Raw genomic sequence first — 20,560 nt, forward strand, 5'->3', positions numbered from 1 at the left:
TAGTTGGCAACTTTCGGCAAATCATTAATTCCTTTTTAATTAACTGGTCTATAAATGTTTTGGGAAAAGCCGGACAATTAAGATTTGTTATTACCATCTTACAAAAGAGTCATTACATTTAGGAAAACAGTCACATACAGTGGACACTTGATCATGATGACACACTTGTTTGCCTCAAATTTTCTATTGGCTGAAAGTGTCTATGAAGCACTGAGAGTTGTTTCATATGAGGCATGCTCTGTGAACAAAAAAGTTTAATGCATGTGTGTAAAGTGTTGACCAAGATTAGCCTATGCATTACGCGCAGGCTAATCAGGGACAACACTTTCTGTCTAAATTGGATTTTTGCTAAGAAGAGGCTTTGTGAAACAAAAAATACCATAAAGCGGAAAGTGTAGTCTCTGATCAGCCTGTGCGGACTGCACAGGCTAATCTGGGATGACACTTTACGCACATGCTTTAAACCCCTTTTTCACAGACCACGGCTCATATATATAAATCTTGTCTCATTAGCCTAAAATTTGTGAGGGTAGAATTTTCTGACAACTTCTCGGGTTACGTCACAAAGTTCGATCTCATCACAAAGTTCGATCTCATTTTGTTTGGCTGGCCCTAACACACTTTGGTTTGCATTAAGTGAAAAATGATTACTTGCTATTGATTTCTAAATTTACAGACAATGTTATTAATAATATCATAAATAGGTTTTCGTTAAGTAAAAAAAAATCATAGAAGTTTGCTGAGACAAACAAGTCACCACAAAATTTGAACAGGCTATTTATCTTTATTTATCTGTTTTACATTCATATTTAATACTAAACTAATATATTTTTTCAGTGTAATATTTTGTATGTTGTCACATCAATATGAATACTCTTAAAAGAGAGATTGAAATTTACTGTAAACAAGGAATTATTTCAGTCCAAGATTTTATGACAAGATACCAACCATTTAAGACAATGTGTCTGACAGTGGAGGGCAGTTAATGGAGCCTGTACGATATGGTTAACAGTTTTAATTTTCACCCCAAGGTTGTTTAAGTTAAAATCATGATGGTAATAATTAGAAAAAGACACACATATATTCATGATTCATTAAATATACTTAAAGCACAAAAATGAACTTCTGTTCATTATTGAGAAATTATTTCACTAACATAAGCAAGAAAGTACTACATATGCTCAAGGCTAGAGGATACAGAGAAAACATCTTAGAGATACTGTGAACAGTTAACAATTCTATACATGTTGGTAGCAATAATTATTTAAATTTGATAAATAAGTATATCCAAAACAGCTGCATTGTTTCTACCCCTTTACTTACTTCTTGAAATGTTTCTGAGTAGTGCTTTTTCTTGCCGTAGCCTTCATGGTCTTTTTTCTAGACGGTGACAGAATCACAGCCTCATTGGATGGATGCATGATCACAATGTTCGACCCTTCGTTTTTCATCACATGTCCATTCTGGTCCTTTTTCGGGGAATCAATCTTGCCTCTTTCTTCGGACGCGATTCCTGATGCAATGATGTGGTTTACAAAATCGTCAGAGTCCCGTTCGATAACCACTTCAGGCGTGTCGTAATTGCCATCATTATCATCGTGAACCAACTGTACTTCCTTATTGGGAAATTTACGAAAAACTTTTGTTTGTGATTTTTGAGTCCGCTTCAACACAACCACTGGTTTCGGGCTTGCTAGTTTTAGTTTTGATACTCCGGTCTTTGGCCCTCGACCAGATGATGAGGCATTTCGAACCATTTCTCCATCCCCAGCACCGATTGGTCTCCTCATGAATGTGAAGTTGTCCACTGTTAGGGAAGTTTCATGGCTGCTCACTGCATAAACAAGGACCATGGAAATACATATGGTGGAAGAACTGGGCTTAATGCATGTGTGTAAAGTGTTGTCCTAGATTAGCCTGTGCAGTCCACAAGGACATCACTTTCTGCTTACATGGAATTCTTTGTTTTCAAGTCTCTTCTTAACAAAAACTCAAGTCTTGGCGGACTGCACTGACTAATCTGGGGCTAAACTTTATGCACATGCATTAAAACAAGTTTTCACAGACTTTGGCTCATTTAATATTGCATAATGGATGCATCTGAAACTAACAAATAATATAAAACAAGAGCACCGCCTTGCGGGTGCAGACCGCTCATCTATTTTCTTTTTAAAGGTGAAGGGACTCTCATTTTCAATCACAAAGGAGGGAGGAGTGGAGTGAAGAGGGGTGTATAGTGTGGGGTTGTGGACATTTATTACATTATCTTCCAAAAAAGCGTAAAAAAAAAAAAAAAAAAAAAATCGGGGGGGGGGGGGGGGGGGGGGGGGGGGAGGGGGTTTGGGTGCGATGGTTGGACGGTATTTCAAACATAACCGTTTTTAAAAAAAATGGGGGGGGGGGGTATAGTGTGAGGGTGTGGTGATAATTTGTGACATGATCTTAAAAAAAAAAAAAAAAAAAAAAATCAAAAAAAAAAATTGGGGGGGGGGGGTGGGGTGGGGGTATAGTGTGAGGGTGTGGTGGTCATTTGTGAGATGATCTTAAAAAAAAAAAAAAAAAAAAAAAAAAAAAAAAATAGGGGAGGGGGGGGAGGGGGGGGAGGGGGGGAGGGCACGGGGGATGGTTTGGGTGAAGTCTATTGTGGTATGTCAGGTAAGAGTAGTTTCTTCAAAGTATCAATCAAATCTAATCATAAATAAAGAAGTTATGGCAATTTTAGCAAAATTTAATAATTTGACCTTGAGAGTCAAGGTCATTCAAAGGTCAAAGTAAAATTCAAGTTGCCAGGTACAGTAACCTCATGATAGCATGTAAGTATTTGAAGTTTGAAAGCAATAGCCTTGATACTTCGAGTGGATCGAAACACAAAATTTAACCATATATTAAAAGTTACTAAGTCAAAAAAGGGCCATAATTCCGTAACAATGACAACCAGAGTTATGCAACTTGTCCTTTTACTGTACCCTTATGATAGTTTGTGAGTGTTCCAAGTATGAAAGCAATATCTATGATACTTTAGGGGTTAAGTGGACCAAAACATAAATCTTAACCAAATTTTCAATTTTCTAAGTATAAAGGGCCCATAATTCCGTCCAAATGCCAGTCAGAGTTACATAACTTTGCCTGCACCGTCCCCTTATGATAGTTCATAAATCTTGCAAGTATGAAAGCAATAGCTTTGATACTGTAGGAATAAAGTGGACCTAAACACAAAACTTAATCAAATTTTCAATTTTCTAAGTATAAAAAGGGCACATAATTCTGTCAAAATGCCAGTCAGAGTTACATTACTTTGCCTGCACAGTCCCCTTATGATAGTTAGTAAGTGTTGCAAGTATGAAAGCAATAGCTTTGATGCTTAAGGAATAAAATGGACCTAAACACAAAACTTAACCAAAATTGTCAATTTTCTAAGTATAAAAAGGGCACATAATTCTGTCAAAATGCATGCCAGAGTTATCTTACCTTGCCTGCCCAGTCCCCTCATGATAGTAAGTAAGTGTACCAAGTTTGAATGCAATAGCATTGATACTTACTGAGAAAAGTGGAACTAAACGCAAAACTTAACCAAAATTTTCAATTTTTTAAGTATAAAAAGGGCACATAATTCTGTCAAAATGCACGCCAGAGTTATCTAACTTTGCCTGCCCAGTCCCCTCATGATAGTAAGTAAGTGTACCAAGTTTGAATGCAATAGCATTGATACTTTCTGAGAAAAGTGGACCTAAACGCAAAACTTAACCGGACGCCGACGCCAACGCCAACGCCAACGCCAACGCCAACGCCGACGCCAAGGTGATGACAATAGCTCATAATTTTTTTTCAAAAAATAGATGAGCTAAAAATAAACACTTTTGTAATTATTAAATGAAACAAGCATTTTTTAAACTCAATATTAATGATGTAACTTAAAGAGTTCAAGTTTATCTTGCAGTCTAACCAAAAAGGCAGAGCAACAATTTGTTCAAGGTTTTAATTGATGATTTTGATCAACCATCATAAAATATGAGAACGCAAAATTATCGCACACAGTAGCTCATATTTTAAGGGACCGTCAACCCCGATTGACGAAAAAAGAAGTTTTAAAACACCATATTTTTTTCCAATTATTAGTTTATATTGATTAAAAATCACAACTGGTATATTACATTACTTGAAAAAAGTTAATATTTTCAGTATATTCGGTAATAAAATTTTGCGATGTGAAAGTGAAAGTACATCGCGAAAATAGGGGACATAACAATACACTTACTATAAATAACGCAAGAAGATTGATCATTTTATATATAAAATATATACAATTCCATCGCATGCACAATTTTCATTCCTGGGTTTACCATGTGACGATGATGATCAATCTACTTGTGTTATTTATAGTTAAATGGTAGTTACCTGGTACATGTACCCAGTAAAATTAAATACCGAATATACTGAAAATATGAAAACTTTTTTCAAGTAATGTAATATACCAGTCGTGATACTTTAATCAATATAAACTAATAATTGTACAAAAATACGGTATTTTAGAACTTTTCTTTTTTCATCAATCGCGGTTGACGGTCCTTTTAAAGGTTCACACTCATCATTTTCAGTTAATGGTTTAGAACAAGATGGGGAAAGATGTCCACTAATACAAAAAAGTACTTTTTTTATAAACTTACAATAGTCAGCTATTTGCACCATTGAGCGCTGCAAAAGAAACAGCATATTACATGACAAGCTAGCAAAACACAAGTATAATATTTTTGCAAACCAACAGTATGATTTAGATTTTTCCATTATTGTAAGACTTAAAATTCAGAAAAACTGTGATGTTCATTTTTTATTATCTCATGCTTACTTGAATAAACAACAATACCTGTCACAGGATGGGGTATGCATGCCGCACATTGTCTGGTCAAAATTCAGAATTATAACCCTTTGTTTTATTAATACCAAGTCCTAATACAGAGTGGATTTTTTTCAAGCTCAAGATTGTTTCCTTATCTTATTATTCTGATTAAAGGCTAGCTGTTTTCTAGGTTCTTAATTTCAGAAATAGTGTCTTATTCCAGTTTCTATATTTCTTGGATTGTGGTATTTCTTATATTGCTTTTTATAGCATAAACTTTTGAAGCAATTACAATCTTACAATTTTGTTCCCAACTGGCGGAAAGTAGTAGGTATCAGCAGCAGTTTTTGGAGAAAGCTCGTTGACAGTTCCACGCATTACGATTTCCCTGCGCCAACCTACAATAGTTTAAAACATTTGAACACATAATAATACTCCCTATTCAGGGGTGTCCATTGTCCCAAATTTGAAATCCGGAAAATTAAGCCGTAGGATAAAGGGAAGAGAGGGCCCAACCCCCCGAGCCCTAGCTTATTGTTCTTTTTTTTTAAATAGTCTTTCTAGGTGCAATTTCTGGTGAGTACAATGCGAAATATTATAAACCAAACCATTCGTAACACCGCAAGTGTATTTGTCATTCTAAACAAATGATATTAAGAACTTCGAAATTAAATTAAAATCGACAAACCAGCGAATCCGAAAACGACTGTCCGAAAACATGTCGCGATACATCATTTGCAAATGAAATAAAATATGCATATCGTTTGACTGCAGAAAATGAAAACCAGTAACCTAGCAAATACGCAGTCAATATATAATTTGATTAACATATTGTTTTAAAATATGATATTGCAGTGCTTTACTTTGCCAGTTACTGCTCATGTCAGTGCCAGCCGCTTACCAATCAGAAATCAATAAATAAAATAGGTACCAAGCGCAAATGTCCGGAATGCCGACGATGCCATAACAATATTCGTTCTGAAATGATCCCGCACTAAAAGAATTTTGTCCCTACCCCCACCCGCCTTAAACAAACTCATCGGATTTACATTAACCTCAAAATCAACCCTGGACGGCTCAAATCAGGATTTCCGGAATAATCCGGAAAATTGACACCCCTGCTATAACACTGATTTAAGACCAGAAAGACTTTGTTCAAAATTAAATCTAGATGATGAGTTTTATCTAGATTACTTCACAATGACTTTTTTCCCTATGTTTCCCCCCATAATGTTTTCATTTAATATTTTCTAAAAAGTGCTTTACTTTCAATTTTACAAATTCAATAAACATACAGTATTGCAATTATTAAAATCAAGTTTTCACCAATAACAAAGGCTTATTTAGTGAACAGCCTAAACCACAAATGGGTGTCTTGATGCTTAGGGTGTCAAACATCTATAAAATCCTTGTGAATAAGATTGTCATATACATGTACATTAAGTACTTTGAGTTTTTAAACCTACAATAATGCACATCAGCTGCTCTGGAACTTCCCAAAAAGATTTTTCATAAGAAATCCCCAATCCCCCAAGGATTTGTTTGACCTTAAAGTAGTGACCTTGAGTCAGCGTGATTGACTCGTGACTTTTAAGCAACTTCCGAAATGACAAACTTTTTAATTTAAATCCTTAAATAGGAATAGTGGCTATGAAGCATGTAGGAAACAATAAAGGCTAAGCTATTGTCCTTCAAGTGTGACTTGATCTTTAGCCAAAGCGATTGACTCATGCCTTCTGCACATTGTCTCCATTACCTTGTCTCCATTCCCTAAAGATTTTATGAACATTTAATATAAATCCTTCAAAGGATATAGGAAATATAAAGGGAAAACAACAATGGGGTCTCAAACCTTGACCTTGAAGTACAACCTTGAGCCAGCATCACTGACTCATGCCCTCTGCACATCAATTCTACATGTACGTTCTTAACATTTGGGGCAAGTTTCATGAAACTCCATCTAGGGCATAGAAATGAACATGAAAATGTTACAGACAGGCTGACAAACTGATGTTGCCAAACTGTACTAAAACAATTGCAAATACTTCCAAATGAACAACGTTCATGTGTTTTCAGTAGCACATGAGTAAGAACTATAATTATAATATCCACGAGTATTTAAGCTTTAGCTGTATTCTCCATACTGACCATGTTTAAATGGTTCCAAGTAGCGCTCAAGATCTGCATCTGTGAAAGGTTTCACAGTGAAACTTTTCCTCTTCTGTTGTTGGCGATGAACTGAAATCCACAACAGTATTTATTGCATTTTGTATGATGACATTTATTAGAAAATGGCCTTTTTTCACAAATTTGAGAAGTTTGCTGCTCAAATTTCAAAATGGAAAGGTTTGTGAGTAAAATTTTCACAATTTAAAAAAGTTTTCAAGTCATTTTTGTGCAATTATGACAAGTTTGTGGCTCATTTTTTCATAAAATGAGGGGACAAAGACTGCTTCACAAAGATGGGAAAAAAGCCCTGCATGCTACTGAATTTCTAAAAAACATTCTTTGCAGGTGTAGACAAGTATGTCCCCAAGTATGGCATATCTTATTTAAATTACTCTTTAGAGAAAGCTTCAGCTCAAATTTACATGTGAAATCTCATGATTTTATTTAAAAACTTGTAAAAAACTATAACAACATTACACAAATGTACTACATAATAACATTCAAATATTAAAATCCCTTTTTTTAAAGTGAATGAACAGACAGGGACTAAACAAACAGCTACATTGAACTAGAAATATAATGTTCAGAAATATCTCTCAATAGCTAACTGAATATTTAAACACTCAAGGAAAAAAAAACAGCTGTTTATTAATATGTTTATGTTTGACTGACTATAAAAATATACTGTAATTAATGACTTGCAAATAATGCAAGAAATACAGATCATTTGAATCATGCAGTAATCTCCCTTTTACTTGAAAAACGTTAACTATTCAGATAAGGCAGGTTAGCAAAACAAAAACTGGTAATTTTGAGGAAATCAGACTCAAGGGTCTGTTGTTTCCTCTTGGTTGGGTCTGGTTGCCCAAAACACAGGATTTTTCAGGCCTTATTGTAAGTGCTATTATAGCATACTGCTTATTTTGATGACCAAATTCCAACCTTTAGCCTCTGACCCCAGTATCTCGTCGAGGACCTCGTCAGTTGGCATGTAGTCGCTGTTATGAGCTGACTTGCTACGTCTACGCCTCCCTTCAGCAGCCTCCTCCTCATTCAGTTCAGAATGGGTCGTCTCCCCTGAAAGAGTGTTATGAGCCTTGTCTGCTTAACCCATTTATGCCTAGTGTACTCTCCCTTCGGCTTCCTTCTAAATTGGATCAATTTATTTCCAAAATTAGGGATGTCTAGTATACATGTACATGTATTTATTTCTATATTTAGAATATTTCTTACAGAAATTCGTTTAAGCAAACAGCGAAGACCCTGATGAGACACCGCATCATGAAGTCTTAAATGAAGTCTTTTCTTAACAAAAATCCACTTTAGACAAAAATGTTTTCCCTGACAGTAATTAACCCAGAGATTCCACTAGCTTTCAAAAGTTCTGACTTCCAAGCCTTAAACATTGGATGTCCTAGATATAAATTCCAGCTTCAAACAAGAGATTGCCAAGCAATATGGTCCCCTACCGGTGAAACTCCACCATTGTGTGTAAACAAATTATTATTATTTTCTTTTATATTGTTGCCATAGCAACCAGAATTTTTGACGTAGGCACAAAATGAAATGACGTGCATAACCTCCATTTTGCCATCTATCCATGTTTCAAGTTTCATGAAAAAATATTAAGAACTTTTAAAGTTATCACAGGATCCAGAAAAGTGTAACGGACTGACTGACTGACTGACAGACAGACAGACGGAGTGCAAACTATAAGTCCCCTCCAGTTTCACCGGTAGGGGACAATAAGGAGTGCTCATATGCTGATCCTTCATTCCAATAAAAGGGCAGAAAAGAAAGCCACACATGAATGTAAAGTCATTATCATGGAAAGCGGGGCTGTATTGATAATGGTATTAAAACTTTGTAGTGCAGATAGTGCTGCAACAATACGCCAAAAAGCGTATTGCGATATATTGTCAGCTCAAAAACCCGTATTGCAATATATCGCAATATATTGCTTACTTGTACCAGAATTATAACTCGCCAATTACCCGATAATCCCGTATATTCCAGTTTTAAAGCAAATTCTGGTAAATGTTTACTATAAAAATGCTCAAGAATAATACAAAACACAAACATTCACCAATTTTCTTAAATATCAAATACATTTTGGCATTTGTTACTATTTAAAGATGTGATGAAATAACTTCCAATTGGGCGGTTTTTTTCCCCACTGAACACGCGTAAATCGCCTGACGAGATGTTCCCGTTTTATACAACACAAATACACCCACACTTTGCACGCGACGTTCTACATGTCTGTATAATTTTCGCGCGCTTTTTATTGAGAAAAAGAATAAAGCACTTTTTTATTGTCGTGTTAGCATTACATTTCGGAAGCGTGTTTCCGAAATTTGGATTACAAATTTAATAATGCTCATTTCAGAATCGAACGAAACATTTAGTTGTGCGTAATTAATCCAACGATAATTCGTTTAAAAGCATAGAATGAATGCTCCCATGTAACAACGCTACTCTGTATAATAGACTTTTTACGTAACAATTTATTTTTACAAAATACCGCTTTGTTTTGTTTACCTTGATACAATGTATCATTATTTTGGATGACTTTTCTGAACGAAATGTAGATGCATGTTTGCAAAATTTTCGTACCGGTATGACGAAAATCGTATCGCAATACAATATGCGGATTGCGTATTGCGATATATACCGATATACCGGTATATTGTTGCAGCACTAAGTGCAGAGAACATTTTTGTCTGGATGTCCACTAATGGATGAGTAACTGCGCAGGCTAATCTGGGACAACACTTTGCATTGTATCACGTTTTTTTCCCCTTCTTTGAGACTCGCTAAAAAACGGCCCTTTCCCCCTCGGATTTTGTTCCCATCTGCAGGTGAATTTTCCCCTAGATTTCATTTTCCACCTTTTTTTTAAACCTTTTAATAAATAAGTAAACCTGATCCAGTGTATAAAATAGAAAAATATTATTGCATAATTAAATTATCTGTTGCCTTGAATTTGTTTTAAAAACAGTTAAATTGATTATTTAAGACTTTCCTTATTTTCCCCAAAATCCGGCGTTCGCAATATATATCTTTCCCCAAAATCAGATAAAAAAACCTGTTGTATGTATCAATACTAGTTTTATCGGAGGGCTGTGCTCTTATGAGTGCAGCATCCTACCTGATATCTTTAATGTAAAAATTCAATGGTTTGAGAAACTTGTTTGTACTTTTCCATCTTTAGTAACATTTTTTTAAGTTTGACTCCGACTGGTTGTTTTACTCTCAAGATTGGTTGTTCAATTTTAGTACCTGAAAAGACAGGCTTTTGCAACAAGATTATTTTTATATGAGACACCTTATACTTCCCCTCCTGACTCATCAACAATGGAATGATCAATATATAATGTTATAATATTTAACTAATAAAAGCAGGGAATGAAACCTTTACTAAATTAAAATAAATGATTACTGGTAGCTTTATTTTCATGTTGTACAATCAATTCATGAAACACACAAGAAACATGACATCAGTGAGCTCAACGTCTGCACTTTACACAGCACCACGTTCATTTTCTTCACCTTTATATTTCCCTATTGATGTTTTGATTTAAATATTACATTTGTATTTAATGTTAGCAGGGCTTTCAGGAAGTTAACAGTGTTTAAGTAAACACATCCAAATGCTAGGATGCTTAAGTACTTAGCAGTTCAGACATTAAATTACACATGAAAGATTTCTTTGAGTTTTTCTTAAAATAATTTTTCTTCTAAGGAGAGAACGAGTATGCCAATTCATTTACAAGGTACTTAATAAAAAGATAACCTCACCTATATGGGCTTCAGCAGCTTCCTCGACTGCATGAGTGCTAGCATCAGTCATTTCAGTAACCACTAAAGGTAAGTTTGCGTTCGCTCGTGCAGGAGAAATGCTTAAACGCTTCCCTTTATATGGACTTGCTTTGCTCCAAAGCTGAGATCTCTTTTTCCTCTTTCTACCTCGCTTCTTTTGAATTTTTAGCACTATGTTTTCAGTAGGTCCAGTGGTAATTGACACAGAGGTTTTATCAAAAGAATCATTACTAATTGTTGCATCGTCTGACATTTCAGCATATTCCTCTGCACCTTCATCTTTATTATCATCTCCTTCATTTTCACTATTTCCCTCCATAATTTCATCTTCTATATCATTATTAGCATTCTGTGATTTTGAACTTTCATTTCCATTTTGACTTTCCGGTGCTTTCAGGTTTGTAAAGCTATCTATCGAATTATCAGAGTTTTCGCTGGATTTGTCTTCACTGACAGCATCATTTCTGCTAGAATCTTTAACATTATCACTATTTGTCACACCATTTTCCAAGCTATCATTTGTTTCTATACCATCGAAGGATTCATTTACTCTTGGAGACTTTGTCCCCGAATCATTATTAATGAAGTTCAAATTACCACCTTCTAAGCTTTTCAGCTCCTCATGGACTTTTGCAAAAGCGTTCATACTGTTCATACTATCATCATCATCATCCACATTAGTTTCCATGGCATTGTCCGCATTCTTTGCAAGTCCATCAACCTCATCATGATAATTGTCACCCTCCGCCTCCATCTCTCTTAACCCAATGTGTTCTCCTATTGAACACACAGCATTGTCCTCCATGTCTGTTTCAAAGGCAAGGGCAGATAACTGTCCCAGATGGGTTAAATCATTCAGTAGACTAACTGTAGCACTTTGATTCTCATGTACAAGAACTTTTCTAGGGGAGTCTTGAAAGCATTTTAATGGGGATTTGGATGCACTGTCAGAGTCATAATTTCCAGATATGTTTTCTGCTATGGACATTTGTTCCTCATATGTAGCATAAGGGTGGTCCTCATGGCCCTCTGCCATAAAAACTGGACGAGACTCTGTATTGATTGCCTGGAAAAAAATCAAACACATTCGCAGTCTTAAAAATAGTGCGTGTTTTCGGGAAAACATTGCTTTCTCAGGCATTGGTCATATAATTGCAATAAGCATGAATCCATATGACCTTCATTTGTGGGTCAAATAATAAGTTAACCCTTTTCCACTTAGATAGGTATTTTAATGTTTTTGTAGTCTGTTAGAAGTTATATTTAATTGAAGACCTTTTTTTACTAAATTTAAGTTTTAAGCTTCATTTCCAACCCTTAGATACTATTGAGAAACACACACCATGAAACCTGAAGAGACTGCAAGTTATTCGCAGGCTAGCTGTTCTGGTTTCATGCTGTTTGTGCATAGCAATTTTCACTTTGCCTCTGAGTGGGAAAAGGTTATTACTTAAGACAATTTTACATATTTCACCCATCTTTTTCTCAAGGTCAAGGGGCATCAACCATGGTACCTTAAGATGAACCTTCGTAAATGTTTTATTGACATCACTTCTATTGTCAATTTTAAAGTATACTTTGTTAGCAAAAAACAGGGATCACGCCCCATTCCCAAAATGGTGAAAAAACATTGATTACTTTTACACCATTTAAAATTGCAATTTTCAAAAATTTTGTGTTAATCTTTTGTTCTGTTAGAAAAGTGAGCACAAATAGTCTGACATTTAGATGTTTAATATCCTCATGAAAAGCATTGCAGTAATTATTGTGTATAAATAGTTTTGCAATATTTGCCGTCTTATAAAAGGTTCTTAAAGAGCATAACAATTAAAAGTGAGGCATCAATTAGGCAGGGCTTTCACAGGCCCAAAAGTTTTTTTCGAGACGTAAAATTGTCTATAGCAAACTTTTTCATTTAAAGAAGTTGAGTAAAATGAAAATATTGAAGAAACAAGGGACAAAATTGTCACAAAACCAGGTTTTCATTGTGAAAAAAAATCTGATTAAGGGAGACAACTCAAACTGAACTTTTGAAATGAACAAACAAAATTAACCCCCTTTGTAAGTTTGTTTCAAAATAAATCTATTTTAAGTTGTGGTGACCTTGACATTGGAGATATTGATGTGATTCTTTCGTGCGACACACCGTCCCATGATGGTGAACAAATGTGCCAAATAATTGTAAAATCTCACAATGAATGACATAGTTATGGCCCAGACAAGCTCATTTATTGCCAATTTTGACCTTTGAACTCAAAGTGTGACCTTGACCTTGGAGATATCGACGTAATTATTTCGCGCGACACACCGTCCAATGATGGTGAACAAATGTGCCAAATGATTTTAAAATATGACAATGAACGACATAGTTATGGCCCGGACAAGCATGTTCCGCCCGCCCGCCAGCCAGCCCGCCCGCATTCGCCAATCTAATAACCAGTTTTTTCCTTCGGAAAACCTGGTTAAAAATCCAGGAAAAATCAGATCCCCATATAGAATAAAAAGTTATCAGATTGTGTACAAACAAGCCCAAAGGGCATTGTTTGGTATCAGAGCGCAAATTTGCCCTTTGTTCCAGATGCGAGTGACCTCCTGTGAGATCTTAAACGTAACAGCATTTGTTTCATGCTTGCTTTGGCAAAACCACACACAGATGACATCAAAATCAGCACTATTAATTTTAATCTTCTGTGCTTAGTAACAAACCATACCAACCAATCAAAAGGACCAACATTATTAGAAACAGTGTGCATGATACAGATAACTACAGGGAGCTAACTCTGGCCAGTATTTTTTTCAAAACAATGTCCATTTGTATGCAGTTTTCGTTGTTTTAACATGGTTTTAATATATCCATATAAGGAAAACTGCCCCGCCCCCTGATGACCATGTTTTTAAACGGATCATAACCATTTTCAAACTCAGCTGATTAATCAATAGAGCCAATGTTCTGACCAAGTTTCATGAAGATTGGAGTGTAAATGTGACTCCTAGAGTGTTAACAAGGTTTTACTTTAACCATATCAGGAAAACATGTCCCGCCCCTTGGCGGCCATATGTTTCAACCGACCTGAACCGTTTTCAAAGTCAAGCAAGCTATTATTGAGACAAATGTTATGATCAAGTCATGAAGATTGGACTATTAATGTGACTTAAAGAGTGTTCAAATAACAAGGTTTTATTAAAGCCGTATAAGCAAAACTGCCCCACCCTCTGGGGGCCATGTTTTTCAACCAACCGGAACCATTCTAAAACTAAGCCGAGATATCATTAGAACAAAAGTTCTGACCAAGTTTCATGAAGATTGGACTAAATATAAGACTTCTAGAGTGTTAACAAGGTTAAACAAAAGCTATATAACAAAAACTGCTCCTCCTCCTGGCGGCCATGTTTTCAACTGCCCGGAACCATTTTCGAACTCTGCTGAGTTATTATTGGGACAAAAGTTCTGACAAAGTTTCATGAAGGTTGGACAATAAATGTGACTTTTGGAGTGTTAACAAGCTTTTTCTTTAATTTGACCTCATGACCTAGTTTTTGACTTCATGATATTTGGCCTTTAGAGTGTTAACATGGAAAATGTGATGACAGATGATGCACAACGGACAAAACGTGATCCTAAAAATATGTACTTTTTCCATTGGGAATGGGACAGATAACCGGATCCAATTTTGAATGAAAACAAAAACTGGTTATGGATATCCATTGAATAAATGACAACTTCTAAAAATTTTAAAAACACATTAACTTCCCTGCACTTTTTGAAGGTTTTAGGTTAAAGTTACGCAACTCTGACACGGGTGTGATTTAGGTGAACTCTGAGGGGAGGAAAGTTCTGTTGATTGATTGTAACTATGCAATCCACATGCATAATGCAATGACAAATCTTAAAACAGACATAATAAGAGCTGTCAGAGGACAGCGCGCTCGACTATTTGAGTGCTTGACAGTATAACATAAGCCATCTTGGAGAGGGGGGGGGGGGGGGGGGGGGTTGTATAATGTTGGTGTGTGGTCATTTAATAGATGATCTTTCAAAAATAAGGAAAACAATTTTATTTTTTTTGGGTGGGGGGGGGGGGGGGTATCTGGGGTGGGGCATGGGGGATGGTTTGGGTGGAGTGCATTGTGGTATGTTAGGTAAGTGTTGTTTTGTCAAATTATGAATCAAATGTGATCATACATTGTAAATAAAGACGTTATGGCAATTTGAGCAAAATGTTCACTTATCTAAGTATAAAAGGGGCCATAATTCTGTCAAAATGCTTGATACAGTTGTCTGCTCTTGTTTATAGATTGGGGTCATGTTGGTAAAGAAGTATGCAAAATATAAAAGCAATATGTCAAAGGACATAGGGAATAATTGGGGTGGTACGCAAACTTTAAAATAGATTTATCAATAATATGCATATTCTAAGTATAAAAGGGGCCATAATTATGTCAAAATGCTTCATACAGTTGTCTGCTCTTGTTTATAGATTGGGGTCATGTTGGTGAAGAAGTATGCAAAATATAAAAGCAATATGTCAAAGGACATAGGAAATATTTGGGTAGTACGCAGGGCTCGACATTAACTTTTGAAGCCACTTGTCCAGTCGGACAAGTAGACCATAATTTCACTTGTCCTGACCAAAAAGCAACTTGTCCTGACCATTATATCTTATTCTGCTCAGTACTTTGCAAAAATAATGAAATAATACAAAATGCTCAAATTATAAAGACTTGAATCGTTCAAAATACATGTTAACATAATTGTAGGCAATTTCAATACAAAATAACTGACTAGAATAACAGGAAAACTCAAGATGATTGATTTTAAAACATAATACAAAGCCATAATACCTGACAAAAACTTGTGTGTTCCCAACATCAAACAGAAAATGTTAAAAGTGATGTATATGTACAGTACTTAACTGATATTTAAAAAAAATAAAAATCATTCTATACATAGAGGACGTCATTACGTTAATTGTCTGTAAGATCGTTGTGTACCGGTGTCGTAAAATGCATATTCTTTACAAGGGAGAATATTCTTGTTATCTTGGCAAAGAAAAAAATGTTAAGGGTTGCTTCCCTTGTGAATAGTACAGTGTAGTACATGTATCACATGGAACTATCGGAATATCTCGGGCTTCGACGATTAAACGTATACAAAATATACTCGGAAAAGTTGAGTGATATCTCCACAGAAATAATGGCTTTAAAGGCATTTTTTCTGAGTTATACAATTATAATGACCACTTGTCCCGTCGGACTAGCAAATTCTTTATTTTCTTGTCTGGACTAACTTGGTTGTCCCGGACAGTCAGACTACCTTTAATGTCGAGCCCTGGTACGCAAACTTTAACATTTGCACGCTAACGCTAACGGGAACGCCGGGGTGAGTAGGATAGCTCCACTATATATATTTCATATATTATAGTCGAGCTAAAAATAAACACCTTCTTAAACTTCATAACTAGATTTATTTGTGAAAACCTGTTTAACTTCACATTTAACATATTAATTATTGTGTAAGGTAAACAGTGATCATTACAATATTTCATCCAATTCCTGTGAATGAGGACAGCAATTTTTCATTTCATTCACTGTCTACACCTTTCAAATATGGTAAACACTGTAACAGTGTTAAACTAGCGACACTACCACTCATTGGGTCATTGTTGACATAAAAATGGCCCACAAGTCACCCGGGGGGTGACTAGAAGCCAATATTGTCACCATAGGTTGACTTCAAGCCGACACTAGTAACCACTGGGTGACATGAAGCTGATTGAAGTCACCAGGGGGTGACATGAAGCCGATTCTTGTCACCCAGGGGTTACTTCAAGCTGATTCTAGTCACCCTCAAAATCAGCATAAAGTCAACCTCAGCAACAATTTTACTTTTTCAACAAAAAATACATTATTTGGTTGTTCATATGCAAGGGAATTTGTGTCAAAATACTACAAAAACGAAAGTAGAGCTTAATGTCCAAAAAAACTAAATTATTTATATTCAAAAGCCACAATAGCCTATACAGTACACTCCACGCGTTTTCCCCAATTTCCCTTCATACTCCGCGGTGATTGACCTGGAGGGAGATTAAGAAAATCCCGCCAGACGCGGCGTTTGCATGATTTTGGACGCGGCGGTTAACGATCTGCAAAACTGATAAGCCGACGCAGCGGCCCTCAGCGTTGGCAACGCGGGGGAAACTCCGCGTTTTACGAGATAACGATCAATTTAATTTTGTTTGACTTCCTGATTTTTAAATAAAATTACATTTATTACAAGTACATACATGTACATGTAGTATAATATTTACAATTAAAAAAAACCAACCAAGATAGATCGATCCCGACGTGGTTGTAGAAGTAGTTGTTGTTGTATAGAAAACTCGTTGATTTACGACAAACAAAACGTCGTCTTTTAACTAATACTTACCAATTCATATATAAACACAGTTTGCAACATTGTTTTTATTTTGATAATTTAATCCAAAGTTTTTATGTTAGCCGGTGATTTTCTATACTGAACATGTAAACAATGACCAAGGACCCTAAAAATCTCGCAAATCTGTGTGAATTGACAGTTTGATGTAATCAAAGAAAAGCCGCTTCCTGTCTAAAGGCATAACTTACTCTAGTAAACACGTTCAACGAATGCATAAGGAATGGTTTTAATTGTCGGAACAAAGTCAATTCTCTGCTCACTAATGCATTTATTTTCTCTTTGAAGTTAGGTTATTCCATTGATTGCTAAAAGAAGGTGGTAACTATTGAGTTGATAATTGCATTTAATATTCACAGTTGTATTCTTGTTGCGTCGATATTCAAAACAATGTTTACCAGTAATTATGGACCAAATCGGCAGAGTGACATTCACACATGTTAATCCCTTTTGTCAAAACACCGCAGACAGCAGTCTACACAATAGGTCAGTAGACAAGCTTTGCGTGTTTTCATAACATCAAACACTTAAAATCCAGTTCAGCCCAGATGTCTTCTTTAATCAGTTTCCAGTACAATTACTGTTAAAATAATTACTCTACTAAAATACCGTAACGATAAAGATTCGGCGTGTATGATTTGAAATTATTTTGGAGGATATATATACTTATTCACGATATAATTTTGTTAAAAAATACCAAAGAAACTTTTAACCGAAATCAACAAAATTCAATGTTCACTGCGCTATAAAGTTTGTATAAAAAAAATCAATACACGCACGCTTTGCAGGAGTATACCTTGTACATTGCAGCATAATTTTCGCGCGCTTTTGTCGGGAAATATACATGATGACTGTATATTGGAAGCATTTGTAAACGTCGTGTTAACTTTAAAAATCGTAGTGTGTTTCGGATTACTAATTATTATTCTCATTTGGAAATTTTACGGAACATTTATTCTTGTCTTATATGTGTTATGATTTAAATATTAATTTGTCAAATGTCTTATATCCATTCATATTGTAGACGTACCTGTGAATTAAAAAACATAATTTTTATACGTATTAATTTTCTATACAATTATTTTTTTTTATATTTGTACTACAGTATTTAAACAATTTATTATAACAATGTTTTTATTTTTTGGCATGCCCAGTAGCACACGGCTAACTCGGCGTTGCACGGCGGTCACTGATAAGAACGGAAATTGTCTGCATTTACCGACTAGGCTAAAGTAATACACGCCGCGGGAATAAGCAAACGCGGCGTAACGCCGAGCGTTTTATCGAGTTCACCTCGCTCTCTCAACGCCGCGTGAACACTCGCTAGCAGAAAAAAAAACACGGAGGGAGCGCGTTTTTTGGGGAAAACGCGTGGAGTGTACTGTAGATACCTGGATGTGGTGCCGTTTGATAAAAAAATAAAAAAGTGACTAGAAGCTGATAAAAAGTTAATATTTTTCCCAAATGGGAGCTAAATCGTTTCTTTAAGATCTCAATGTTTTGTTCATATCCCATCTATATAAGTTCAACCTTAGTAAATATAATACTGGACACACTTGTATCCCAATTTTGAAGCATTTTTTAGCAAAACAACAATAAAAACACTAATTTTCCAATTTTAGTCAAAACGCTGTGAATTTTCCCAAACCAAAACGGTGAAATCGATTTTAATTGAAAGATTGGGAAACAACAGTCAATGACATCCCTTGTTACAAAAATGCTTAGGCAGAATCAACCAGTGTTGCAGAGAGGTTTCCGGACCACTGATATTTAAGGCCGCTTAGGAAATATGTCAGAGGAATCGACTGTACCCAGTCCCCATTTTTTTTTACAAATTTACGCAAATCTCAGAAATGACCCTGGGACAAACCGATCCATGGAAATCTGAGTGTTCGCTGAAAAATCACATCCCTGTATGAGGCGGGCCCATACTATAAGAGTAAGGGATAACTTTCTTTACAGCGAACAATTTGAAGGCCGTCATAGCCTGTACATTCAGGAAACACAGCGTTTAACAGAGGAAACAATAAATTGGCAACAATGAGACGATATTTATACATTATAAAGCATGTTGCGTACATAATAACACATAACCAAAGTTTGCATCTTTATTGAAGCGACCTATTTATCCGTTCTATTTTTAGATCACAGCCTTTTACGCTTCATGAATTCCGGTGAAGCGCCATCTATTGGTAAAAGAAACCTTTTGTGTTATATCACATCCCTACAGCAGTAAGGAATATTAACAAATTATTGTTAAAAATGACAAGATTAAACTTAACATTTCATAGCACTCCCTTAATAGATTAACTAAATATAAAAAGTTAAGAGCTGAGAAAAATACATTTTCCAATGAAGCATAACATGACCAGAGAGTCTTGGTGAGTTGTGGCACGCAATCGTTAAGATGAACCAGAATTTTTTAACATCTAAAAAAGAAGTGTGGCCAAACCATACTCTGCTTAGAAAAATAACCATTTGACTTTCTTACCAGTCAGTTTTGGAAATTTACAATAGGTACAAGCTGCTGAGCGATGAGGGTACTCTTTTCTATACTTCCGGTCAAAACGGTGCGTCAAAACGGTCTCCACTAATTCGGTTTATAACTAAGGACGGGTACAAGGACGATACTATAAACATTTGCTTTGTATTTATGCTAGTATTCAAGTTTGTTGACATTTGTTTTCTGCGCATATACATGTTGACACATATCAATACCAACCATACGTGATGTTGAAGATGAACATTGTGGAAGTCAAATAAAATGTCTTCTGTCTGGTTACAACGGTATAGTACCAGAAAGGCCGTTTACCAAAAAGGCCTTCCCAAAAAGGCCTTCCCAAAAAGGCCGCATAAGTGAACCAAAAAGACCTCATGGTATACCAGAAAGACCATAAATATTTAATATTATCATTGAATAGTAATGCTGAATATAATTATCATATCTATTAAATAGTCATTACTTTTTTCATAAGTCTACCTAAAAGCCGTTAATTTTATATTCAAAGTCGGCAAAATTATCGCCAATTATCGCATACAGTATGAATTGTTCGTTAGTAACAATATTTTTCCTTGAGTAATAGATGTTTCAGTTTTTTTTAATTAAAAGCAGTTAATTATGTTATCAAAGTCGGCATAATTATCGCCATTTAGCACGAAGGAATTATCAGTTTAAGGAAATTATATTTTTCTCTGAACTTTCTGTTTGCATCTAAAAGTAAATTAATTATATAAGAAGACGAAAAACGTTTTATTCAAATCCGATATAATACATATCTACAATATGTTAGGTCAAAATGACC

General features: G+C 35.5%; 1 protein-coding gene across 1 annotated transcript in view; it reads right to left on the reverse strand.

The window, feature by feature from the left end:
* Positions 1 to 19,849, reverse strand: part of LOC127871906 (uncharacterized) — a 44,607-nt gene extending 24,758 nt beyond the window's left edge. Inside the window, exons 1-7 of the mRNA XM_052415187.1 lie at positions 19,750 to 19,849; positions 10,805 to 11,891; positions 7,946 to 8,080; positions 6,983 to 7,072; positions 5,135 to 5,232; positions 4,665 to 4,692; positions 1,324 to 1,834 (exon numbers count right to left, since the gene is read on the reverse strand). Of these exons, the coding sequence (XP_052271147.1) occupies positions 1,324 to 1,834; positions 4,665 to 4,692; positions 5,135 to 5,232; positions 6,983 to 7,072; positions 7,946 to 8,080; positions 10,805 to 11,861 (1,919 nt within the window). The 5' untranslated portion in view covers positions 11,862 to 11,891; positions 19,750 to 19,849. The remainder of the gene's footprint in view (positions 1 to 1,323; positions 1,835 to 4,664; positions 4,693 to 5,134; positions 5,233 to 6,982; positions 7,073 to 7,945; positions 8,081 to 10,804; positions 11,892 to 19,749) is intronic.
* Positions 19,850 to 20,560: the final 711 nt, after the last annotated feature.

The sequence above is a fragment of the Dreissena polymorpha genome, chromosome 3 (genome assembly GCF_020536995.1).
Source record: "Dreissena polymorpha isolate Duluth1 chromosome 3, UMN_Dpol_1.0, whole genome shotgun sequence".
NCBI lineage: Eukaryota > Metazoa > Mollusca > Bivalvia > Myida > Dreissenidae > Dreissena > Dreissena polymorpha.